Raw genomic sequence first — 21166 nt, 5'->3', positions numbered from 1 at the left:
GGGTGGCTCAGTTAAGCGTCCGACTTCGGCTCAGGTCATGATCTCACAGTTTGTGGGTTTGGGCCCCACATTGGGCTCTGTGCTGACAGCTCAGAGCCTGGAGCCTGCTTCTGATTCTGTGTCTCCCTCTCTCTCTGGCCCTCTCCCCCCATGCTCTCGCTCTCGCTCTCTCTTTCAAAAAAAAAAAAAATAATAAAGATTAAAAAAGAAAAAGATTATCAATGAAACTTAATATAGGAAACCAGCAGAAAAAAAATCAATAAAACCAAAAGCTGTTTCTTTGAAAAGAACAATAAAATTGACAGAGAATACATATTACTAATATCAGAAATAAAAAGAGACATTACTACAGATCCCATGGAAATTGAAAGGATAATAACCTAATACTATGAACAACTCTATGCCCACAAATTTGATAACCTAGATGATATGAATCAATTCCTTACAAGACACAATCTGCCAAAACTCATACAGCAAGAAACAGATGATCTGTATAGGCCCTTATCTATTAAGAAATTGAGAAAATAATTAATAACTTTCCAAAACAGAAAGCACCAGGCCCAGATGGGTTCATTGGTCAATTCTACCAAATGTTTAAGGAAGAAATTATACCAATTCTCTACAATCTCTTTCAGAGGAGAGAAACAGAGAGAATATTTCCTAACTCATTCTTTGAGAACAGCATTACCCAAACACCAAAACCAGACAAACACATTGTAAGAAAACTACAGACCAATACCTCTCATGAACATAGATGGAAAAACCCTCAACAAAATATTAGCAAACTGAAATTTAAAAAGTATAAATAGAATTTACACCATGACCAAGTGAGATTTAACCTAGGTGTCCAAGGCTGGTTCAATATTCAAAAATCAATTACTATATGGGGTGCCTGGGTGGCTCAGTTGGTTGAGCGTCCAACTTCAGCTCAGGTCATGACCTCGCGGTTCGTGAGTTCAAGCCCCACGTCGGGCTCTGTGCTGACAGCTCAGAGTCTGGAGCCTGTTTCCGATTCTGTGTCTCCCTCTCTCTCTCTCTGACCCTCCCCCGTTCATGCTCTGTCTCTCTCTGTCTCAAAAATAAATAAACGTTTAAAAAAAAATCAATTACTATAATCCATCATATCAACAGACTAAAAAAAAAAAATCACAAAATCATACCAATAGATGCAGAACAAGCATTTGACAAAATCCAACATCCATCCATGAAAAAGTCTCTCAGTAAACTAGGAATAGTTTATTTGACAAACTTGATAAACAGTATTTACAAAAAACCTATAGCTAACATACTTAATGGTAAGAAACTCAAATGTTTTCCACTAAGATCAGGTACAAGGTCAGGGTGTCCCCTCTCACCACTCTTTTTCAACATCATGCTGCAAGTCCTTATTAATGCAGGAAGTTAAGAAAATATAGTAAAAGATATACAGATTGGGAAGAAAGAAATAAAACTGTCTTTGTTCACAGGTAACATAATCATCTATGTAGAAAATCTGAAAGAATCAACCAAAAAAGCCTCCCAGAACTAATAAGATTATATCAAGGTTTTGGATACCAGGTTCACATACAAAAGTCAACTGCTTTCCTATATACCAACAATGTACAAGTAGAATTTGAAATTAAAAAATGCAATATCATTCATATTTAGCACCCCCTACAAATTAAATACTCAGGTATATATCTAACAAGATATGTACAAGATATATACGTAGAAAACTATAAAACTCTGATGAATTAAATCAAAGAACTAAATAAATGAAGGAAAGAAAGAAAAGAAAGAGAAGGAGAAGAAGGAAGGAAGGAAGACATATAGACAGAGATATTCCATGTTCATGGATAGGAAGATTCAATGTGAAGATGTCAGTTCTTCCCAACTTGATCTTTAGATTCACCACAATCCCAATCAAAATTCCAGCAGGTTGTTTTGTGGGTATCACTAAACTGACTCTAAGTTTATATAGAGTGGCAAAAGACCCAGAATAGCCTACATAATACTGAATAACAACAAAGTTGTAGGACTAACATCACCTGACTTCAGGACTCACTACAAAGCTACAGTGATCAAGATGATGTGATACTGGAAAAAGAACAGACAAGTAGATCAATGGAACAGAATAAAGAGCTCAGTAATAGATCCACACAAACATAGTTAACTGATCTTCAACAAAGGAGCAAAGGCAACACAATGGAGCAAAGACAGTCTCTTCAACAAGTGGTACTAGAACAAGTGGACATCCACACGCAAAAAAATAAATCTAGACATGGACATTACACCCTTCCCAAAAATTACCTCAAAGTGAATCACGGGCCTAATTGTAAAATAAAATACTATACGGCTCCCAGGGTGTAACACAGGAGAACACCTATGACCCATACATGGTGATGCCTTATGTAGACACAACACCAGAGGTCCAGTAAAACAAATACTTGATGAGCTAGACTGCATTAAAATTAAGAGCTTCTGCTCTGTGAAAGACCATGTCAAGAGATTAAGAAGACAAGCCACAGACTGAGAGAAAATACTTGCAAATGACATAGCTGATAGAAGAATATTATCCAAAATATACAAAGAACTCTCAAAAAACTCAAAGCCATGAAAAGATATGAAAGAACCTTAAAAGATTACTAAGTAAAAGAAGCCAGTCTGAGAATGCTTTCAACTGTATGACACTGTGGAAAAGGCAAAACCATGGAGACAATACATAGATCAAGACCTGCCAGGGGCTGGGGCAGGAAAGAAATGAACAGGTAGAACACAGAAGATTTCTAGGGCAGTGAAAATACCCTGTATACTGTTAATGAACATATGCCATAATACATTAGCCCCAATCCACGGAATGTGCAACACTAAGAGTAAACTTAGGTAAATTATGGTCTTTGGGTGACTATGTTGTGTCAGTGCAGGTTCACGACTGGAAAAAAAAAAAAAAAAAAAAAAAAAAAAAAAAAACATTTTCGTGAATGATATTGATAGTGGAAAAGGCTATGTATGTGTTGGGACACAGTATATGGAAAATCTCTGTATTTTCCAGTAAATTTTGCTGTGAAACTAACACTGCTCTAAAAGATTTAAGTCTTTTAAAAAAAATCCCCTTCTCTGGGTCTAAGGCACCCAAGCTGCTGAAAATGAGTAGCCTTTAGCCACAGAAGCAGAAAGGAAAGCAAACCTTCCAGGATAGAGGCAAGTTACAGTCAAGACAAGGAGAGGCCAAAAAGAAAAGTTTACTTACAGTACAAAAAAGGTCCTGGTTCCAGAGGACTCAAGGTCACGAGTTAGCAGTGAAGAAAAGCATGAACAAATGGCACGCAAATCAGAAGGCAGCCAAAAATGATAACGTGAGGAGACCCACAAGAGGCTGGTGCAGGCTGAGATCCCAAGCAGGTCTGCGAACAGTCTATCCACTTTTGCTCCAGGCTTTGCTCTCTGTCAGGTGAAAAACTGCCAAGCAGTCAAGCAAACGTCTCTGAACGTTTGGCAAGTTTGGCAAGCAAACGTCTCTGAACGTTTGGCAAGAACGAGATGGCAAGTCTGCCCATCTCCCAGTGCAGGACAGTGGCTGCCTAACATGCAAAGGCCCAGAGCTTCACGTACTGGAACCAGAGAGACTAGAAGACACACAGACCCTGTACAAAGCCTTGCCTCAGAAGTGCAGGAGGGGGCTAACTGGCCCCCAAACACTGACCTTGTACGGACCACAGAGGCACGAGAGACAACGGTGTAGTATCCAGAACACAAAAAAACAGCAAGTCGTTATGAAAAATACAACCCAACAGAAAACAGGCAAGAGACATGAACAGGTAATTCCCAGGAAAAACAATGTTACGAAAAAGTGAAAAGAGGTTCAACCTTACCAGTAATATACACCTAAAGACAGGCAGACGGATGTAGATAATACAAATATCCTTGATTAGAAAATAATAAACAGTGAAGTGCTGAGGAAGGTGTGGGAGACACAGAACTGTGATGCCCTGTGGGTGGAAGTGTGTACTTTGGTGACCCATGTGGCAGCGTCTTATCAAACTAAAAATGTGCACGTCTTACTTCTCAAACATTGCATTTTTGGGAAAACTCCTAGAGAAAGAAAGCCTCACACAGGTTAGCAAGGAGATATTTGCCAAAGATGTTCACTACACTATTACATTTGCAGAGTAAAACCTGAAAATAACCTAATGTCCATCAATCTGGGATAAGATAATCCAAATGTTACATCTTTTTGGTGCAAGATATTTCAAAGGAATTAACTACGGGCACAGACAACTCGCAAAAATATGCACAAAACTATACAAGTTATATGTTATGTTGTATTATATGTATCACTCGCGGACATGTATTTGTTAGTATAAAATACTGGAGCAGACTCAAGAATCTGGTTCCAGATAAGATGGGGGTGAACATGCCCCACCCTCTTGGTTCCACTGAATGCAGCTATGAATTCTGAACAGAATACACGGAGCAGCGATGTGAAGCCCCTGAAAAGGAAACAGCAGCAGACAGAACGGGCACAAGTCCAGAGTTAGAAGAACCAGCAAACACGCAGCGAGTTCACCACTCAGCCCCCAAGCCCAGGCGTGGCAGTGACTCGTGTAGGAACGCGCACCGGAAGACCTCTTGTCGGGCTCGAGCAGTAGGAAGGGGCTCTGCCGGCAGCGGGGCCCCCCAATAACTCCCACCGTGTGGGCAGGAAATCTTCCTCACCGCCGGAAGGAACTGTGACCCTCTGAACCCCTGCTGCCGGGCACAGCTGCAGAAGCACAGGACGCAGCAGGGCACGCGGAACGCCGGCACTCCAGGCGAAGGGCTGGAAGGGGAGCCCTGGGTAACCAACAAGTACCAAGCACACCGCGGAGAGTTCAAGAGCTCAGGCGAGCGACCCCGCAAGGTGGTTCGTAAGCCCCGGCCTCACGCCAAGCTAGGCATGTGTGAATCTAATCAGAAAGAGCGTACCCCAGCCTGAGAACTAAATTGCCAGCAATCACCAGGGTTTTAGGCTGACGCGGGTGGTACACGGGAGGGGCAGACCCAGCTGTCCTGCGAAGGCTTTCTGAAACTGCAAAGGGCGCTGAAAACACAATACAGAGGAGGCAGGTGAGAACCTGTCCCTTGGACCCAACCAGGCTGTCTGCTCCAACAAAAACATCCACATTTTCCACAGTTTAAAAAAGACCAAGGGTCTCAAAATATAATATTCAAATATCCACAGTACAACCCAAAATTACTCGGCACACAAAAAAATAGGAAAAATCCCAACTCACATGGGAAAAGATAACCAAGAGACACCACGCCAAGATGACAGAGACAACAAAATGTTCCAAGGAGGAAAGCCACCGCTCAGAATGAACAGTGTAGGAGGCAGAACCCTAAAATGGCCCAAGACCTCCTGCCCTGACCCCCAGGCTGAACACATAACACCCCGGTCACGTTCAGTTACACGGCGGAGAGTCTCGGCACACCTACCTGAGGTTACTAATCGGGTGCCTCTGGCTTATCAAAAGGGAGTTTATCCAGTTATGCCTAAGCTACACCCCCGAGCCCATCCACGTACAGCATCTTCTCTGGCTGGCAGCGGAAGAGGAAGTCTGAGAGCTTCCAGGTTAAGGACTCAGTGAGCCACCGGACCCTGAAGACGGGTGCCTCACAGGATCAGAAACTCCGTCAGCCCAGGAAGCTGAGACAGCCCCACAGGCCAGTCAGTGAGGAAACGAGGACCTGAGTCCTATAAGTGCAGGGAGCTGGATTCGCCAGCATCCTGAACGTGCCCCAGGTGGGCCCTCTGGAGCCTCCGGAAAAGAGCCCGGCCTGGACAACACCTCGGCTTTGGCCATGTGAGGCCCCGCTCAGAGAGCCCAGGTGAGCTCTCTCGGACTCCTGACCCGCAGGACTGTGAAGCAGGTGCCGTTTGGGCCACGAAGTTTGTTACCCAGTAGAAAACAAAGGCAGATTTTGGCACCTGGAGGTAGGACACTGCTGTAACAATCTCCTATTTAAGTTCACTTTGAGGTAATTAAGATGACCTTAAAGTGTCACATGATAGCATTTGGGACTCACCGATTGCTCTAAGGTGAGAACGAGAACACTCCTTTTGTTTATTATTTTTCTAAAATAGTACTGAACAAAGAGTGCATCCCTTAATTCTCCGGGCAACGTGTTTCTTCTATTTTTTTAGAATTATTGCCAAAGTAACTGTGTTTACTTGAAAAAGAAGCCCCATCGGCAAATTCTAAGTAATAGGTAAATAAACATGAGCTTTTTAACATCATCCACCATACACTTTGAGTTTCGTGCACTGTCCTGGCTTCAAGTCTCCCAGAAGCTGCAGAAAGGTGTCCAACAGCACCCGACTTGAATTAACCAAGAATTCTCGACCACATGCTATGGCAGCAACATCTGCAACAGAAAGATAAAAAAAAAAGCATCAAAATCGCTGTTACTTCAGAGTCCGGAAAAGTCTGCCCAAGATGGGATGCAGAGACCAGAGAGCACACAGGGAAGCCCTGGGACCACCTGCAGAGAGAAAGAGAAAGACACCGGGTGAGCCCCCAGCTGTCCCAGCCTCCGGAGGCAAGCGGAGCCGCCTCAGCTGAGGCCCCGCACAGCGCAGAGTGGCACCTCACCCTCCAAGCCCGAAGCAAGAGAAGCGACTGTCCTTGTTTGAAGACCTGAAGTTTCAGGTGCTTTGGTACAAGCGATGGAGAACAGGACATCGCTAAGGTACCAGTGAAGAAAAAGCTACAGAGCAGAAAACACACCTCGGTGGGCAACAGCACCCAACGAAACACAGCAAATTCACTGGTAAATAAAGTCCCAGACCACGTGTCCGGTATCGTGAGAGCAAACGCCGAGCCTGTACTTCACTGACTTACCAGTAACTACAGAGCAAACTACAAGGTAAATAAACGTGAGTAAATGCCTACAAATAGCTCCAGGATTAGTCCATCTGTCCGGGAACGCTCGGGAGTCAGCTCTAAGACTACACCAAAAAGGGTTGCTCTATTGTAGTTTTTGCAGAAAACTGCTAAAATGTACCCATTTTTTTCTCAGTTTATTTTCCTTTAAAATTATTTGTAGAGGGGCAGGCGGATAGGTGGCTCAGTCGGGTAAGCGTCCGACTTCGGCTCAGGTCACGATCTCACACTTTGTGAGTTCAGGCCCCGTGTCGGGCTCTGTGCTGGCAGCTCAGAGCCTGGAGCCTGCTTCAGATTGTGTCTCCCTCTCTCTGTGCCCCTCCCCAGCTCACACTCCGTCTCTCTCTCTCTCTCTCTCTCTTACTCAAAATAAATAAACATTAACAACATTTTTTAGATATTTATAGATATTTCTGTTACCATAATAATCATATAATTTTAATAATAAAAAATAATCTTTAAATATATATATTTTAAAGTTTTTTTTTTACATTATTTTATTTTTTAGAGACAGAGAGAGACAGAGCACAAGTGGGGGAGGGGCAGAGAGAGAGGGAGACACAGAATCTGAAACAGGCTCCAGGCTCTGAGCTGTCATCACAGAGCCCGACATGGGGCTCGAACTCACAAACCATAAGTCATGACCTGAGCTGAAGTCGGATGCTCAACCGACTGAACCACCCAGGCGTCCCAATACATATAAACATTTAAAAGTTTATTTATTTTGAGAGAGAGAGCAGAGGAGGGGCAGAGAGGAGAGAGAGAATCCTAAGCAGGCTCCATGCTGTCAGCACAGAGCCTGACGTGGGGCTTGAACCCATGAACCGAGAGTTTGTGACCTGAGCTAAAATCAAGTGTTGGAAGCTTAACCGACTGAGCCACCCAGGTGCCCCTCTCATTGTGGTTTTGATTTGCACTTCCCTGATGGCTAATGATGTTGAACATCCCTTCATGTGTTTATTGGCCATTTGTATGTTTACTTTGGAGAAATGTTTATTCAAGACTTTGGCCCATTTTGAACTGATTTATCTTTTATTACTATCTTTGAAGCTTTCGACCAACGTGTAAGCGAAGTAGAAGGCACGCTTTCTCTTTGTGAGTTCCCAGGTAAGCAACTCCAGGCAGGAAAAAACAAAGCCAAGTTGAGTTTGTAAGTTGGGCAACAGGCTGCTTTACCTGCTGGCCAACTGCCCCAGCCCACACACTAAGCAGTAATTCAGGCGGTTCAGATTCACAACCCAACAGAATGACAAATCATATTCATCACAGACCTCTGGGTCCCCTGAAAACAGCAGAGAACCCAATCAAGTCGGCAAACGCCTTTGGTTTAAAAAGAGACTTGAAAACAACTTTAAAAGAGCAACGCGAGCCCCCTCCACCCCAAGGTGCGATGTTGGAAGCACGCAGTGCCGTCCTGGAAAAGGGCTGGGCTCGGTCAGGACCACCCCAGACACCACCCGAGTCTCAATATCCACCTCAAAGAAGTATCACCGATTTGGCAGGAATCACGAAGAGCATGTCTACACAGGATCTGCCTCATTAGGACTTCAGTAGATGAAAGATGATGCCATGAGGAAAATAAGACTTCCTCTCTCTTTAATAGCAGAGAATTACCCTAAGAGTGGCATAGGATACAGCAGAGAGGACAGAGCAACGTAACAGAGAAGATTGTAAAGAACAAAACAGTCATGGCAACACATCTCTTTTACTGACTTCAGAACTGTGACACTCACCAGTATGTATCACTTCCCGCTGTACTGAGATATGACTTATTACATTATTTAGTCATTTGGCTTTATCCCTTATAGTTTTATCATGTATTTGTATCATAAGAATAACTATAATCTTTGGGAAGCAACTTAGGTTTCATACCAAAACAACAGCAAGAGCCTCACTTACGCTTAGCTTAAGGCTTCTACTTTAGCTGGACATTAGCAAAATCACCAGATCTCCAAATAACAAGTAGCTAAACTTAAAAGTTTTGTTTTGACTTCTTTCCATGCGCAGAACTGAACGGAACACACAGACCCATCTTGTTTCCTGGATCCGTCACCTTCCTCACCGGTGGGTGCTTATCAGAATCACCTGGGTACTGGTACTGGCCCGGCCCCACTGAATCAGACCCTCCAGGGTCAGGACCACAGGGCATCTGGAAAGTTCCTGGAGATGCTCCTGCACACACACCCCTGGCTGTAATCACCACTCCAGGCACACCTCTGACAGTTCACTGCATCTAAAAAGAATTACTTACTTGTTACGATCCCAGCCAAAGCAAACACAAACTGATTTTCATCAGAATTGAGCTCCTTGACATCCCCGTCCAGTGACTTCACAAAACTCTCCATTGTTTGACCAGTGATGTTGAAAAACTTCAAAGCTTTATCCTGAAAGTTTGGAAATGAAAAGTATCACACTTTTGCACCAATGCCAGTACAAAACACAAGAGTGCAAGGGCGCAGAAGAAAAGCTTGTTTTAATTATCGGAAGCAGTGGTTAGAAGTCTGCTCCTTCATGACAAGTTCCCACTGAAAAGACCAGAAACAGGACGTTTGGAAAACTGTAGAAAAATTACCCTCGCAGACAGAAAGTAAAACAAAATCCATGTGAGGGAAGAGCTCAAATTTGTGCAGCAGTGGAAGCATCAGAGTGGGCTCACCCAGCACGCACCAGGAAGAGCTAGACAAATACAGTGTTTGTTCTAGGCATGAAACCATAGGTTGCAACCTTTGGAGAATGGATTTTCAAATACAATCGCAACAGAAACTTCAACTTGTCAAGAGATGAAGGCAGTGAGCAGGCTTGTCTGGCAGTTTAATGAATCTGCGTTACTTGGCAAAAGTATCTCCCAGTTTGCAGAACCTCTGAAGCATTTCCTGGGGGGGGGGGGGAGGGGGGGGCTGGGGCTCTAAGGAATAGCTGAGAAGCCAACGTGCTTGCAGATGGCGCGAGGCTGCTTCGTGGACTGATACAAGTGTTCTCAGACTGGGCTGTGCTGATGATCACACAACTCTGGAAATGAGCTAAAACCACTGAATTGTACACTCACAAACGGGTGAATTATATGGTACGTAAGTTACACCTCAATAAATGTGAAAATACAGGGGCGCCTGGGTGGCGCAGTCGGTTAAGCGTCCGACTTCAGCCAGGTCATGATCTCGCGGTCCGTGAGTTTGAGCCCCGCGTCGGGCTCTGGGCTGATGGCTCGGAGCCTGGAGCCTGTTTCCGATTCTGTGTCTCCCTCTCTCTCTGCCCCTCCCCCGTTCATGCTCTGTCTCTCTCTGTCCCAAAAATAAATAAAAAACGTTGAAAAAAAAATTTTTTTTAAATAAATAAATAAATAAATGTGAAAATACAACCAATCTCTCCACCTAAAGTCACACGTGTTTACTTCTCTAAGTCATAAGTAATTCATTGCAGGTCTCCCGCCAGACATCCCTGACTTGTACTTCCGTTCACGACCACACCACTCTCCTCGAGGGCAGCCACAGCCTCCTTGGTCCCTCTGGTCCTCTGGCACCACGCCTGCCTCAGGCACCGAACCCCCCCCCCTTCCCCCCCCCCCCCTGCCAACCCTGGCCCCTTCCCCATACCAGGTGCTGCCCAAGCCACCACAGGGCCCTCTGGGCTGGTATTCCTGGCCCACCTCCACGCCCACAGCCCGCCTCCCATCTACCCTCGCTCACGGTCAGGATAGTCTTCCCAGAGTCTCCTGCCCCACCACTCTTTTACTCAAAACCCTCAGGGAATCCAGTCTTACCACCCACCAGATAAAATCTATGACCTGGCATTTGAGGGCTTCCAAAATCTCACCCTACTTCTGGGGCGTCATCTCACCACGACTATACCACGCTGCCCCTCCACTGTGTGTCAACTGACCCACACACAGGCCCTAAAACAAATCTCAGACTTCTCACCCCAGGCTTCTGATTAGGCTATTTCTCTCTCCTCCTGAGATACCCTCCCCATTCTCTGCCACTGCCACCTATGCAAGTTAATCAAAGCCCACTTCAAATCTCTTTTCCTCTGGGAAGTCTCTCGGGGGATGTGTGTGTGTGTGTGTGTGTGTGTGTGTGTGTGTGTGTGTGTACTATTAACATAGGTATGTTAAAAAAACATACCACTTTCAACAAATTAATTCTTATGTTACCCACGGGGTAACGTATATAAAAGCACTTTAAACTTTGTTAAAGGCAAGGCACCTGGGTGGCTCGGTCGGTTAAATGTCCGACTTCGACTCAGGTCGTGATCTCACAGTTCATGAGTTCAAGCCTCGTGTCAGGCCCCGTGCTGACGGCTCGGAGCCTGGAGCCTGGAGCCTGCTTTGGATTCTGTGTGTGTCTCTCTCTGCCCCTCCACTGCTCACACACTCTCTCTCTCTCAAAAATAAACAAACATTGAGACAAAAATAAAAAAATAAAAACCTTGTCAAACGCATATAGATGCCAAGTAACAATACTGGAGTGGCACTGTCTCCGCGAGCACTATACAGACTGTGGGAGATGAGGGACCTTATCCCACTGACCTGACACACCGCCTAGAGCAGCTTATGCTGGACTCTGCACAGCGGGTGTGCCGACGCCTGATGCGTGAACAAAAGACGTGGATGTCACCCATAGGTGCCTCAGCAGGCACGCTGTACCCTCGGTATCCCATAAACCCAGATCCACGATACGTAGGGAGCCGAGGGGCCATGCTTACTCCTCCCAGGATGGCCTTGACGACGTCCTCGCTGCTGGAGACACCCCACAAAAGCGTGCAGGCTGCCGCCCCCATCTCTGTACAATACTCTGCCTGTTGCAGGAGTTGCTGCTTTGCTTCATGCAGCTGCTGTCGGAGAGTGAGTTTCTCCTAAAATCAAAGCAAAATCAGCAAAATAAATACCATTCACCCTTGAGATATCTCTATTGTGTTTCTCATTCAAAGGTTGAGAACAATGCATACGGAGTTATAGGAAACAGTTGGCAAATGAAAACTGGTCCTTAGCTACAACCCGTATTTTTTTAACTTTAGAGGAAAAATTGAAAAATAACACTCTGGAAAAAGAACATACTGCTGTATTAGAGTTTATAAATACTGCCAAGGGGCACCTGGGTGGCTCAGTCGGTTAAGTGTCCGACTTCCGCTCAGGTCATGATCTCACGGTTCGTGGGTTCAAGCCCCGCGTCAGGCTCTGTGCTGACAGCTCAGAGCCTGGAGCCTGCTTTGGATTCCGTGTCTCCCTCTCTCTCTGCCCATCTTCCACTCCCACTCTCTCAAAAAAATAAATAAATGAACATTTAAATTAAAAAAAAAAAAACATAAATACTGCCAAGACTCAACTTCAAGTAAAATGAAACATAAGGAGCCTCAGGCCCCCAGTGGCCACACCCAGAATCAATGGCGCCTGGGACACCTCAATGAAGTAACCACGAACACAGCAGTCCGCAGAGCAACATTTGTAGTAGAAGAGCCAGTCACCTCCAGATGGCTCACCCCACTGGGAACACACCACCTGGCACAGCCAAGCCCAGCTGGGACAGATGTGACAGAGGCAGGGAGAAGTGCAAAGGAGGGCCTCCCAGGCAAGCCGTGCACAGCAAGATGAGCACCAGTGGGACACCGAGACGGAGGCCACAGGCGGCTTCCGAAGAACAGAGCTGGCAAGTTTCGGCTGGGCCGCTTAGCAATGAACTATCGTCCTGATAGTCCCTCTGACCACGCAAACAGTCCTAAAGGTTCACTTCAGGTAGCTCTTGGGCAGGAAAGGGCTTCCTGACCCTCCCAACCACCACCGCTGGTTGCACTATTGGTGTTACCTGCAGTTCCCCCAAAAGGTGAGAGCATTTCCTTACTTGGTAAGAGATCAGCTTAAGAAATACAGAAACCTGGTTGAATACATCTATACCAAAGCATGATTAGAACAACAACCCTCAAAGTTAAAGTATTTTAGATGTTTTAGGGGTTTCTTTTGGAGAGGTGAATGCAGGACAAATCAAGGGGAAAGAAAAGGAAGAAATGGGCCACAAATCAAACTTTGTTGACTTCATAATTTGGCCTAGGGTGGCCATTCACATCTACTAGGGATGATGTATTTAGTATGCAGAGTTTCATATACATCAGCACATATATTCGCACTCACTTTAGGAGAAGGATGGTCACTGAACCTGTGACACATGCTAATGTTGCCTTAGGTGATTACAAACGCTCGCTGTACCCTAACAGGAGTCTGGACTCCTAGACTCATTCTTCAGGTGTCTATAGCTGAACCCACTCAAGTAGTGGGAATGCGTGCAAACCTACGTCAGGCATATGCTTTAGCAACTCTAGCCTCTCTCACAGTTGAAGCAGTCTGCGTCCCAATTAGTCTGGTTATGACAGTTCTTCAATAAGATCGCTGCTGAGCGATCAGTAGCTGCTGAGAACGACCGGACAGGATGGTCTTCACTACGGTCACATTTGGTGGCTGCATGCAGACATGCCCCAACACAGGGCTGCACATACAGTACTGTATCAAAAGAAACTCAATGAAAGTAATTCCATTCACAGTAACATCATAAATAAAAAAAAAAAAAATACTTAGGAATAAACTTAAGAAAAGCAATTCAAGAGGTGCCTGGGTAGCTCAGTCAGTTAAGCATCTGCCTTCAGTCCAGGTCAGATCTCATGGTTCACCCACATCGGGCTCTCTGCTGTCTGTGCAGAGCTTGCTTCAGATCCTCTGTCCCTTTCTCTCTGTGTCCCTCCCCTACTTGTGCACTCTCTCACTTGTGCATGCTCGCTCTCTCTCTCTCTCTCTCTCTCTCTCAAAAATAAATAAAAACTTAAATTAAAAAAAAAGATGTTCAGCCAGCTCAAGCTACTCTACCCCACCTCAAGGCCAATTTCAAAATGACAAATTCAAAAAAGAAAATGAGAAGAGTGGGAAACAGAAAAAAGAAAAAAAATGCAGTTCAAGACCTGTACAAAACTGTAAAAACTGTAAAGCATTACTGAGAAAAAATATAGAAGATCTAAATCAATGCAAAGATATACCATGTTCATGAGCTGGAAAAGTCAATACTGGAAAAATGGTAATCTACCCAAACTGACCTACAGAGTCAATGCAATTCCTATCAAAATTTCAGCAGGTTTGTTTGTACAAAATCATAATCTGATTCTGCAATGCGTATGGAAATGCAAAAAAAAAAAAAAACTTATAAAAAGAAAAACAATGTTAAGGAGGAAATAACACTGCCTGATTTCAAAAACAAAACACAAAAACTTACTAGAAAGCTACAGAAATCAAACCAGTGTGGTACTGGCATAAGTACAGACATACAGATCAATGAAACATTAACATTTATGGCAACTGATTTTAACTGAAGTGTCAAGGCAATTCAATGGAAAAAGTAGTCTCTTTGACAAAACGATCACAAAAACAACTAGAGAGATGGTCATATGCAAAGAAATAAAAATAACAGTAACTCAAAATGAATCACAGACCTAAATGTAAAATTTCTAGAAGAAAACCTCTGTGGCCTTGGGTTAGGCAAATATTTCTTAGATATGACAACAAAGTCAAAATCCATTAAAAAATAGCAAATTTAACTTCATCAAAATTTAAAACTTTTACTCTTCAAAAGACACCATTAAGAAAGTAAAAACGCAAGCCATAGACTAAAAGAAATTATTTCTAAATTGTACAGGAAAAAAAAGACTTATGAGTAGAAAATATAAAGAACTCTTGCAACACAAAAATAAACAATCCGATTAAAAATAGTCAAAAGATTGTATACCTGAAACTCATGTAACACTGTAGGTCAAATATGTTTCAATGACAAATAAAACAATTTAAATAGAAGATGTGAATAGGTATTTAACCAAAAAAATATATAAATGAATAATAAACACATGAAAAGACGCTCAACATGAGGATAATGCAAATTAAAACCACAATGAGTCACCATTACACGCTCACCAACATGACTGTAATTCAAAGGACCAACAACACCAAGTGTTGACAAGAATACAGAAAAAGTAGGACCTTCACACATCGCTGGGTGGAATGCAGAATGGCACACTCACTTTGATAAACAGTTCGGCAGCTCCTCACCAAGTTGACCATATACTTACCACATGACCCGCAACTTTGCTCCTAGGTACCTGCCCAAAAAAGACTAAAGTATACGTCCACACAAACACTTGTACGTGAATGTTCACGGCGGTATTACTCACAAGAGTCACAAACTGGAAACAACTAAATGTCTATCGACTGGTGAACAGATAAAATATGGTACAATAAAAAGGACAATTGACACGTGCTAACATAAACGAACTTCCAAAGCATTACACCAGACATACAAGACTACATATTGTATGATTTCATTCCTATAAAATATTCAGAAAAGCCAAATCTATAGAGACAGAAAGCAGATCAGTGGTTGCCTAGGGCTGGAGCAAGGACTAACTACAAACAGATATGTGATGGAAACGTTCTAAAAATTGAACAAAATCCAGCAAGCACACGTGATAAAAATTCTCAGCAAACTAGGAATAGAAGGGAATTTCAACTTGATAAAAAGCATCTACCAAACACTATAGCTAAAATCATACTTAACGTTTATGATGGGGAAGGCTACAAATGAATGGGGGCAGGCGGTACATGGGAATATCTCCCTATTTTCCAGTTTTGCTGTGAACACTGGAATATTGCTCAGCCATAAGAAAAGAGTGAAATCTTGCCATCTGCAGTGACATAGATGAAGCTAGAGAGTATATATGACGTTAGGCAAAAGAAGTCAGAGAAAGACAAATACCATATGATCTCACTTATATGTGGAATTTAAGAAACGAATGAGCAAAGGAAAAGAAAAAGAGGCGAACCAAGAAACAGACTCTTAACTACAGAGAACAAACTGATGGTCACCAGAGGGGGGGGGGGGGGGTGACACAGCTGATGGGGATCAAGGAGGGCACTTGTGATGAGCACCAGGCGATGTATGGAGGTGTCGAATCACTATATTGTACACCTGGAACTAATACTACACTGCATGTTAACTGGAATTGAAATAAAAACTTCAAAAAAAAGCTCTATTTTTTAAAAATCATAGTTAATGGTGAAAGACTGCTTTCCCCCCAAGATCAGGAACGAGGCAAGATTGTCCACTCTTGTCTCTCTTATTCAACATAGTGTCAGAAGTTCCCTACAGTGTAATAACACAAGAGAAACAAAAAGTACATAGAGCAGAAGGAAGAAACAGAACTGTCCCTGTTTGTAGATGACATGATTGTCTGAAAGAGAGAGAGAAAGAAAGAAAGAAAGAAAGAAAGAAAGAAAGAAAGAAAGAAAGAAAAAAGAAAAGAAAAGAGAAAAGAAAAGAAAAAAGAAAGACAGACAAACTGGGGGCACCTGGATGGCTCAGCTGGTTAAGCATCCAACTTCAGCTCAGGTCAGGATCTCACGGCTCATGAGTTCGAGCCCCATATCAGGCTTCTCTGTCATCAGCACAGAGCCTGCTTCAGATCTCTGCCCCCCTACACACACATGCACACGTATGCACCCTCTCTCTCTCTCTCAAAAATAAATAAACATTAAAAAAAAAACTCAAGGAATTTTTTTTTAACTCTTAGTTGGGGCCCCTGGGTGGCTCAGTCGGCTAAGCGCCCAACTCTTGATTTCAGCTCAGATCATGATCTCATGACTCATGGGACTGAGCCCCATGCACTGATGATGCAGAGCCTGCTTAGGATTCTCTCTCCTTCTCTCTCTGTCCCTCCCCTGCTTGTGTGTGAATTCTCTCTCTCTCTCTCTCTCTCTCAAAAGAAATAAACTTTTTTTAAATTAAAAAACAGGAGCACCTAGGGGGCTCAGCTGGTTGAGCATCCTGCTTCAGCTCAGGTCATGGTCCCATGGTTTGTGAGTTCGAGTCCCATGCTGGGCTGGCTGCTGTCAGCACAGAGCTGTCAACGCAGAGCCCGCTTCAGATCCTCTGTCCACCCCCTCTCTGCCCTCCCCCACTCACGCTCTCTCGCTCTCAAAAATAAACATTAAAAATAATAATAAATTAAAAGTAAAAGTAAAAAGTAAATAAAACTTCTAGACTCATAAGTGACTTCAGCCAGGTCACAAGTTACAAGATCAGCACACACAAAGCAATGACATTTCTATACGTTAACAACAACAAAATGAAACCTAAAATTTAAAACACAACATCACTGGGGCACCTGGGTGGCTCAGTCAGTTAAGCGTCTGACTTCAGCTTAGGTCATAATCTCATGGTTTGTGAGCTCAAGCCCCACATCAGGCTCTGAGCCTGCTTCGAGCCCTCTGTCTCCCCCTCTCTCTGCCCCTCCCCCGTGTGTTCTCTCCCGAAATTTCCCTCTCTCTCAAAAAGAAACATTTAAAAAAATAAATAAAAATTAAAAAAATACAACATCATTTAAAACTGTTCCACAGAAAATGAAAAGCACCCTGGCCGCTGGTCCCATACCTCCCGGGGCCAGTTTGCAGAGTGCTCTGAGTCAGAGCCACAGGCCCGGGCCTTGCCAAGACTCCCCGCTGTCTGCCCGGCTCAGCCCTGCAACACCGGGAGACCTGAGCAAGTGGCCTGGGACTCTGAGCCTGCAGGAAGCAGACAGGCAGCTGCAGAATCCCACTGAAGGTCAAATACGCTGGGGCAGAGGTCAATGAGGTGGACAAAGGGGGACGCCCACCCAGGTAAGGAACTGGCCCACCAGGATCGCACAGGAGGCCCCGATCCAGGCAAATGCCGCCCCTTGGTCATGACAGACCCAGACGCTCCCAGCAGGAAGGACCCCAAATACAGGGAATGGCACCATTTTCTGGTGGTCAACATGAAGGGCAATGACTGACATCGGCAGTGGCAGAGTCCTCTCCGATTACGTGGGATCTGGGCCTCCCGAGGCCTTCACCTTTACGTCTGGCTGGTTTATGAGCAGAATGGGCCACTGAAGTATGCCGAGCCCTTTCTCGGCAACCAATCTGGAGACCGCTGTGGGAAACTCGAAGTGGCATCTGCCTGCAAAAAGTGCAAGCTCAGGCCCCTGACGGCCAGCATGCGTTACCAGGCTGAATGGGATGGCTGTGCGCCCAGCTCTATGAGCAGCTGTCTGGGAAGCAGAGGGAAGCCAGGAGATGGAAGTGTCCTGGGGGTCCCCGGCAGTACTCTCAAGTTCAGTGACGCATGTAGATGTCCCCCCTTCCCCACTCCCATTCTCACAGATGAGACCTGAGCCATCACATAGTGGTTCAGGATGACTTTTCCTTCTGCCTACCCTTTATAATTCTACAGTGTCACACCCCGATTTATGTTTTGACCAAATCTGAACTCCATTCTGGGGGACATTTTGGTACTAGGATGGGATCATCAAATTGTTAACATAATAGCAACCCAGAACTTAACAAAAATTTCAGGTAAAAAGACCAGGTCTACAGTAATAGAGCAGAGCATCAAAGAATCTTTAAGGAAGGTTTAAAAAAAAAACAAAAAAACAAAAAACTGATTCACTGCCTCTGCCTTTGTGAGCCAGCCCAAGTCAGATATTGTGCATAATGGCATCTTCTAGGTCACATTTTCATGACAGCGTCTCTCACCAAGACAGCCAGAAGCTGGCATGTCCACTAACCCCCAGTGTGTTACATCTCAGACTGGTTACTAGGGGTCAGTGTCTCTGGTTCCTTTAAAGAGCAGTACTGGAAAAGGCAAGAGGGAGCGTCACTTTGCAGTTAAGAGACAGCCATCTAGATGAGCTGCATGCCGGGTGAGAGGTTGTCAGAAATCCCCTGTCTTCGCCCGTTAAATTGATCACTCTTTTCTGGTGTAAGAAAAGCCAATCTGGAGTTTTAGAACGTTCTACTAATTCAGCTATTCGCTTACAGTTAGATAAAAATTAAAACATTGGAATCAAGAAAGGAAAAAAGAGAAACGCTTAGGTAAAAATCTAACAAAACGTGTAGGATCTGTGTGCTGAAAGTTACAAACCACTGATGGAAGAAATTAAAGACAACCTAAGTAAATGGAAACACATGCTTTGTTTGCAGACTGCGAGATGCAACAGAGACAACAGTTCTCCCCAAGCTGATCTACAGAAATGACACAATTCTCATCTGAATCCCAGCAAAAATTTTTACAGAGACAGATGATCTTATGACAAAATGTATTTGGAAAAGCACAGGACCTGTCTAGACAATTTTGGAAAAGAAAAATTCGACGGGAAGAATCACTTTATCCAACGCTGAGGCTCACTATGTAGCCACAGTAATCAGACGGTGAGCTCTGATGGAAGAACAGATCGATGGGCCAGAGCAGAGAAGCCAGAACAGACCAGGCAAATACGCTAAGCGATCGCTGGCAGAGCTACAAGAGGAAAGATCACCTCTCCCACGAAGCATGGGAGCAGCTGGACCGAAAAAAAAAGAACCTCAGCCAAAGTTCATACCTTATACAAAACTTAACCCAAAATGTATTGTGAACGTAACTGTGAAATATAAAAATATAAAACCGTTAGGGGAAAAAAGTCCTTAGGACCAAGGGCTACAAGAAAAGTCCTTACAACACTAAGCGCATTGATCATGGAAGGGAAAACTAACAAACTGGACGCCACCCAGATTGAACCCTTTAGCTCCATAAAAGCCCCCATGAAGATGATGAAACAACATGCTCCACACTGGGAGAATCTATCTGCAGACCACGCATCCAGTAACAGACTTTTGTCTAGGATATATCAAGAACTCTTTAAACTCAACAGTAAAATATATATATACATACACATATATAAATATTAAAAAGATTTATATATAAAAAAAGACGTGAACAGGTACTTCACAGAAGAGGATATACAATGGCAAATAAGCGTGTTAGAAGATCTCAGCATTATCAGCCACTAGAGAAATGCAAATCAGAGCCACAACTCACCTACCAGAATGGCTACCATAAAACCAGTGATAATACTAAATGCCAATTAAGGTGTGGAAGAAATGAATCACTCACACATGGCTGCTGGGAATGTAAAATGGAACCACCACTCTGCACAACTTGGCAATTTCTCACAACAGTAAACATGCATTAGCACATAACCCAGTGACCGCACTCTTGAGCCATCTATCCCAGAGAAATGAACACATACAATCACACAAAAACCTATGCACGGATGTTTATGGCACCTCTACTCCTAATAGCGAAAAACCGGAAACAACCCAACAAGTCCTTCCATGAGAGAACAGTTAAGCGAAGTGTGATCTGGCCATACCGTGGAATACTACACAGCAATAAAAAGGAACAGACTATTGATCCAAGCAACGATTTGGATGAATCTGAGCGGAAAAAGTCATTTTCATGACATTCCATTTTCATGACATTCTTGAAATAAGATGATAGAGATTAAATTTTGTTTTAATCTTCATTTATTTCTGAAAGCGAGAGGGACAGAACATAAGCAGGGGAGGTGTAGAGACAGAGAGGGAGACACAGAATCTGAAACAGGCCTCAGGCTCTGAGCTGTTGGCACACAGCCTGACGTGGGGCTCGAACTCACAAACCATGAGATCATGACCCGAGCCGAAGACCGACTGAGCCACCCAGGTGCCCTAAAATGATAGAGATTCATGTGTGACAACTATGTGCAGGTGGTTGCCTGGAGCGAAGTACGGGGCACAGGGTGGGTGTGGCTGTAGCAGGGAAGCACGGAGAGATCTTTGTTTGGTATCTTCAACGTGCTGGTGACGGATACGCGAATGTACACATGTGTTGAAACGGCACAGAACTGAGCGTGTGTGCACACGTACACACACACTTGAGGAGATACAAACGAACCCAGGTAAAGCCAGTGAACCCAGACAGCCTGTGTGGGTTGTACCAGTGTCAGTTTCCCGCCTTTGACCTTGTGCCGGAGTGATGCAAGACGCCACACGGGGGCAAACTGGGTGGAGGGTACAGGGACTCCCGTGGACTTGTTGTGCCTTCCTGCAAATCTGTGATTCTTTCTGAAACCTTTTAACCAAAACCAAACTGCACTGTAGCGAAAGCTGTAGGACTGCATGCAGTTACTAAAAATGTTCCAGCTTCACTTTTACAGCAGATTAAGTCCATGTTATGCAAAACACATCTCAATAAAGTTGCTTTTAAAAAAGGAACAATAATCAAACCCTGATATAGTTACCTGTTTAAAGTGAATACTCCTACCTAACAGAGTACCGAGCATAAAGCTTTCAGGATTCCTTCAAAATCCTCTGTAGTTCATTTCTGATTTTAACTGAAACATACTATCAGTTTTTCTTTACAAAGTTT

At 44.0% G+C, this 21166-nt stretch overlaps 1 protein-coding gene across 4 annotated transcripts in view; it reads right to left on the bottom strand.

Moving 5' to 3' along the window:
* Nucleotides 1–21166, bottom strand: part of LOC122230164 (heat shock transcription factor 2 binding protein) — a 93345-nt gene that overhangs the window by 54795 nt on the left and 17384 nt on the right. For all 4 annotated transcript variants that reach the window (XM_042955868.1, XM_042955869.1, XM_042955870.1 and 1 more), the window contains exons 5-7: nt 11601–11750; nt 9154–9286; nt 6267–6384 (exon numbers count right to left, since the gene is read on the bottom strand). In XM_042955868.1, the coding sequence (XP_042811802.1) occupies nt 6267–6384; nt 9154–9286; nt 11601–11750 (401 nt within the window). The remainder of the gene's footprint in view (nt 1–6266; nt 6385–9153; nt 9287–11600; nt 11751–21166) is intronic.

The sequence above is a fragment of the Panthera leo genome, chromosome C2, assembly GCF_018350215.1.
Source record: "Panthera leo isolate Ple1 chromosome C2, P.leo_Ple1_pat1.1, whole genome shotgun sequence".
NCBI classification, from domain to species: domain Eukaryota; kingdom Metazoa; phylum Chordata; class Mammalia; order Carnivora; family Felidae; genus Panthera; species Panthera leo.
Note: the sequence above shows the minus strand (reverse complement) of the source record. Positions and strands in the feature narration are given on the sequence as shown.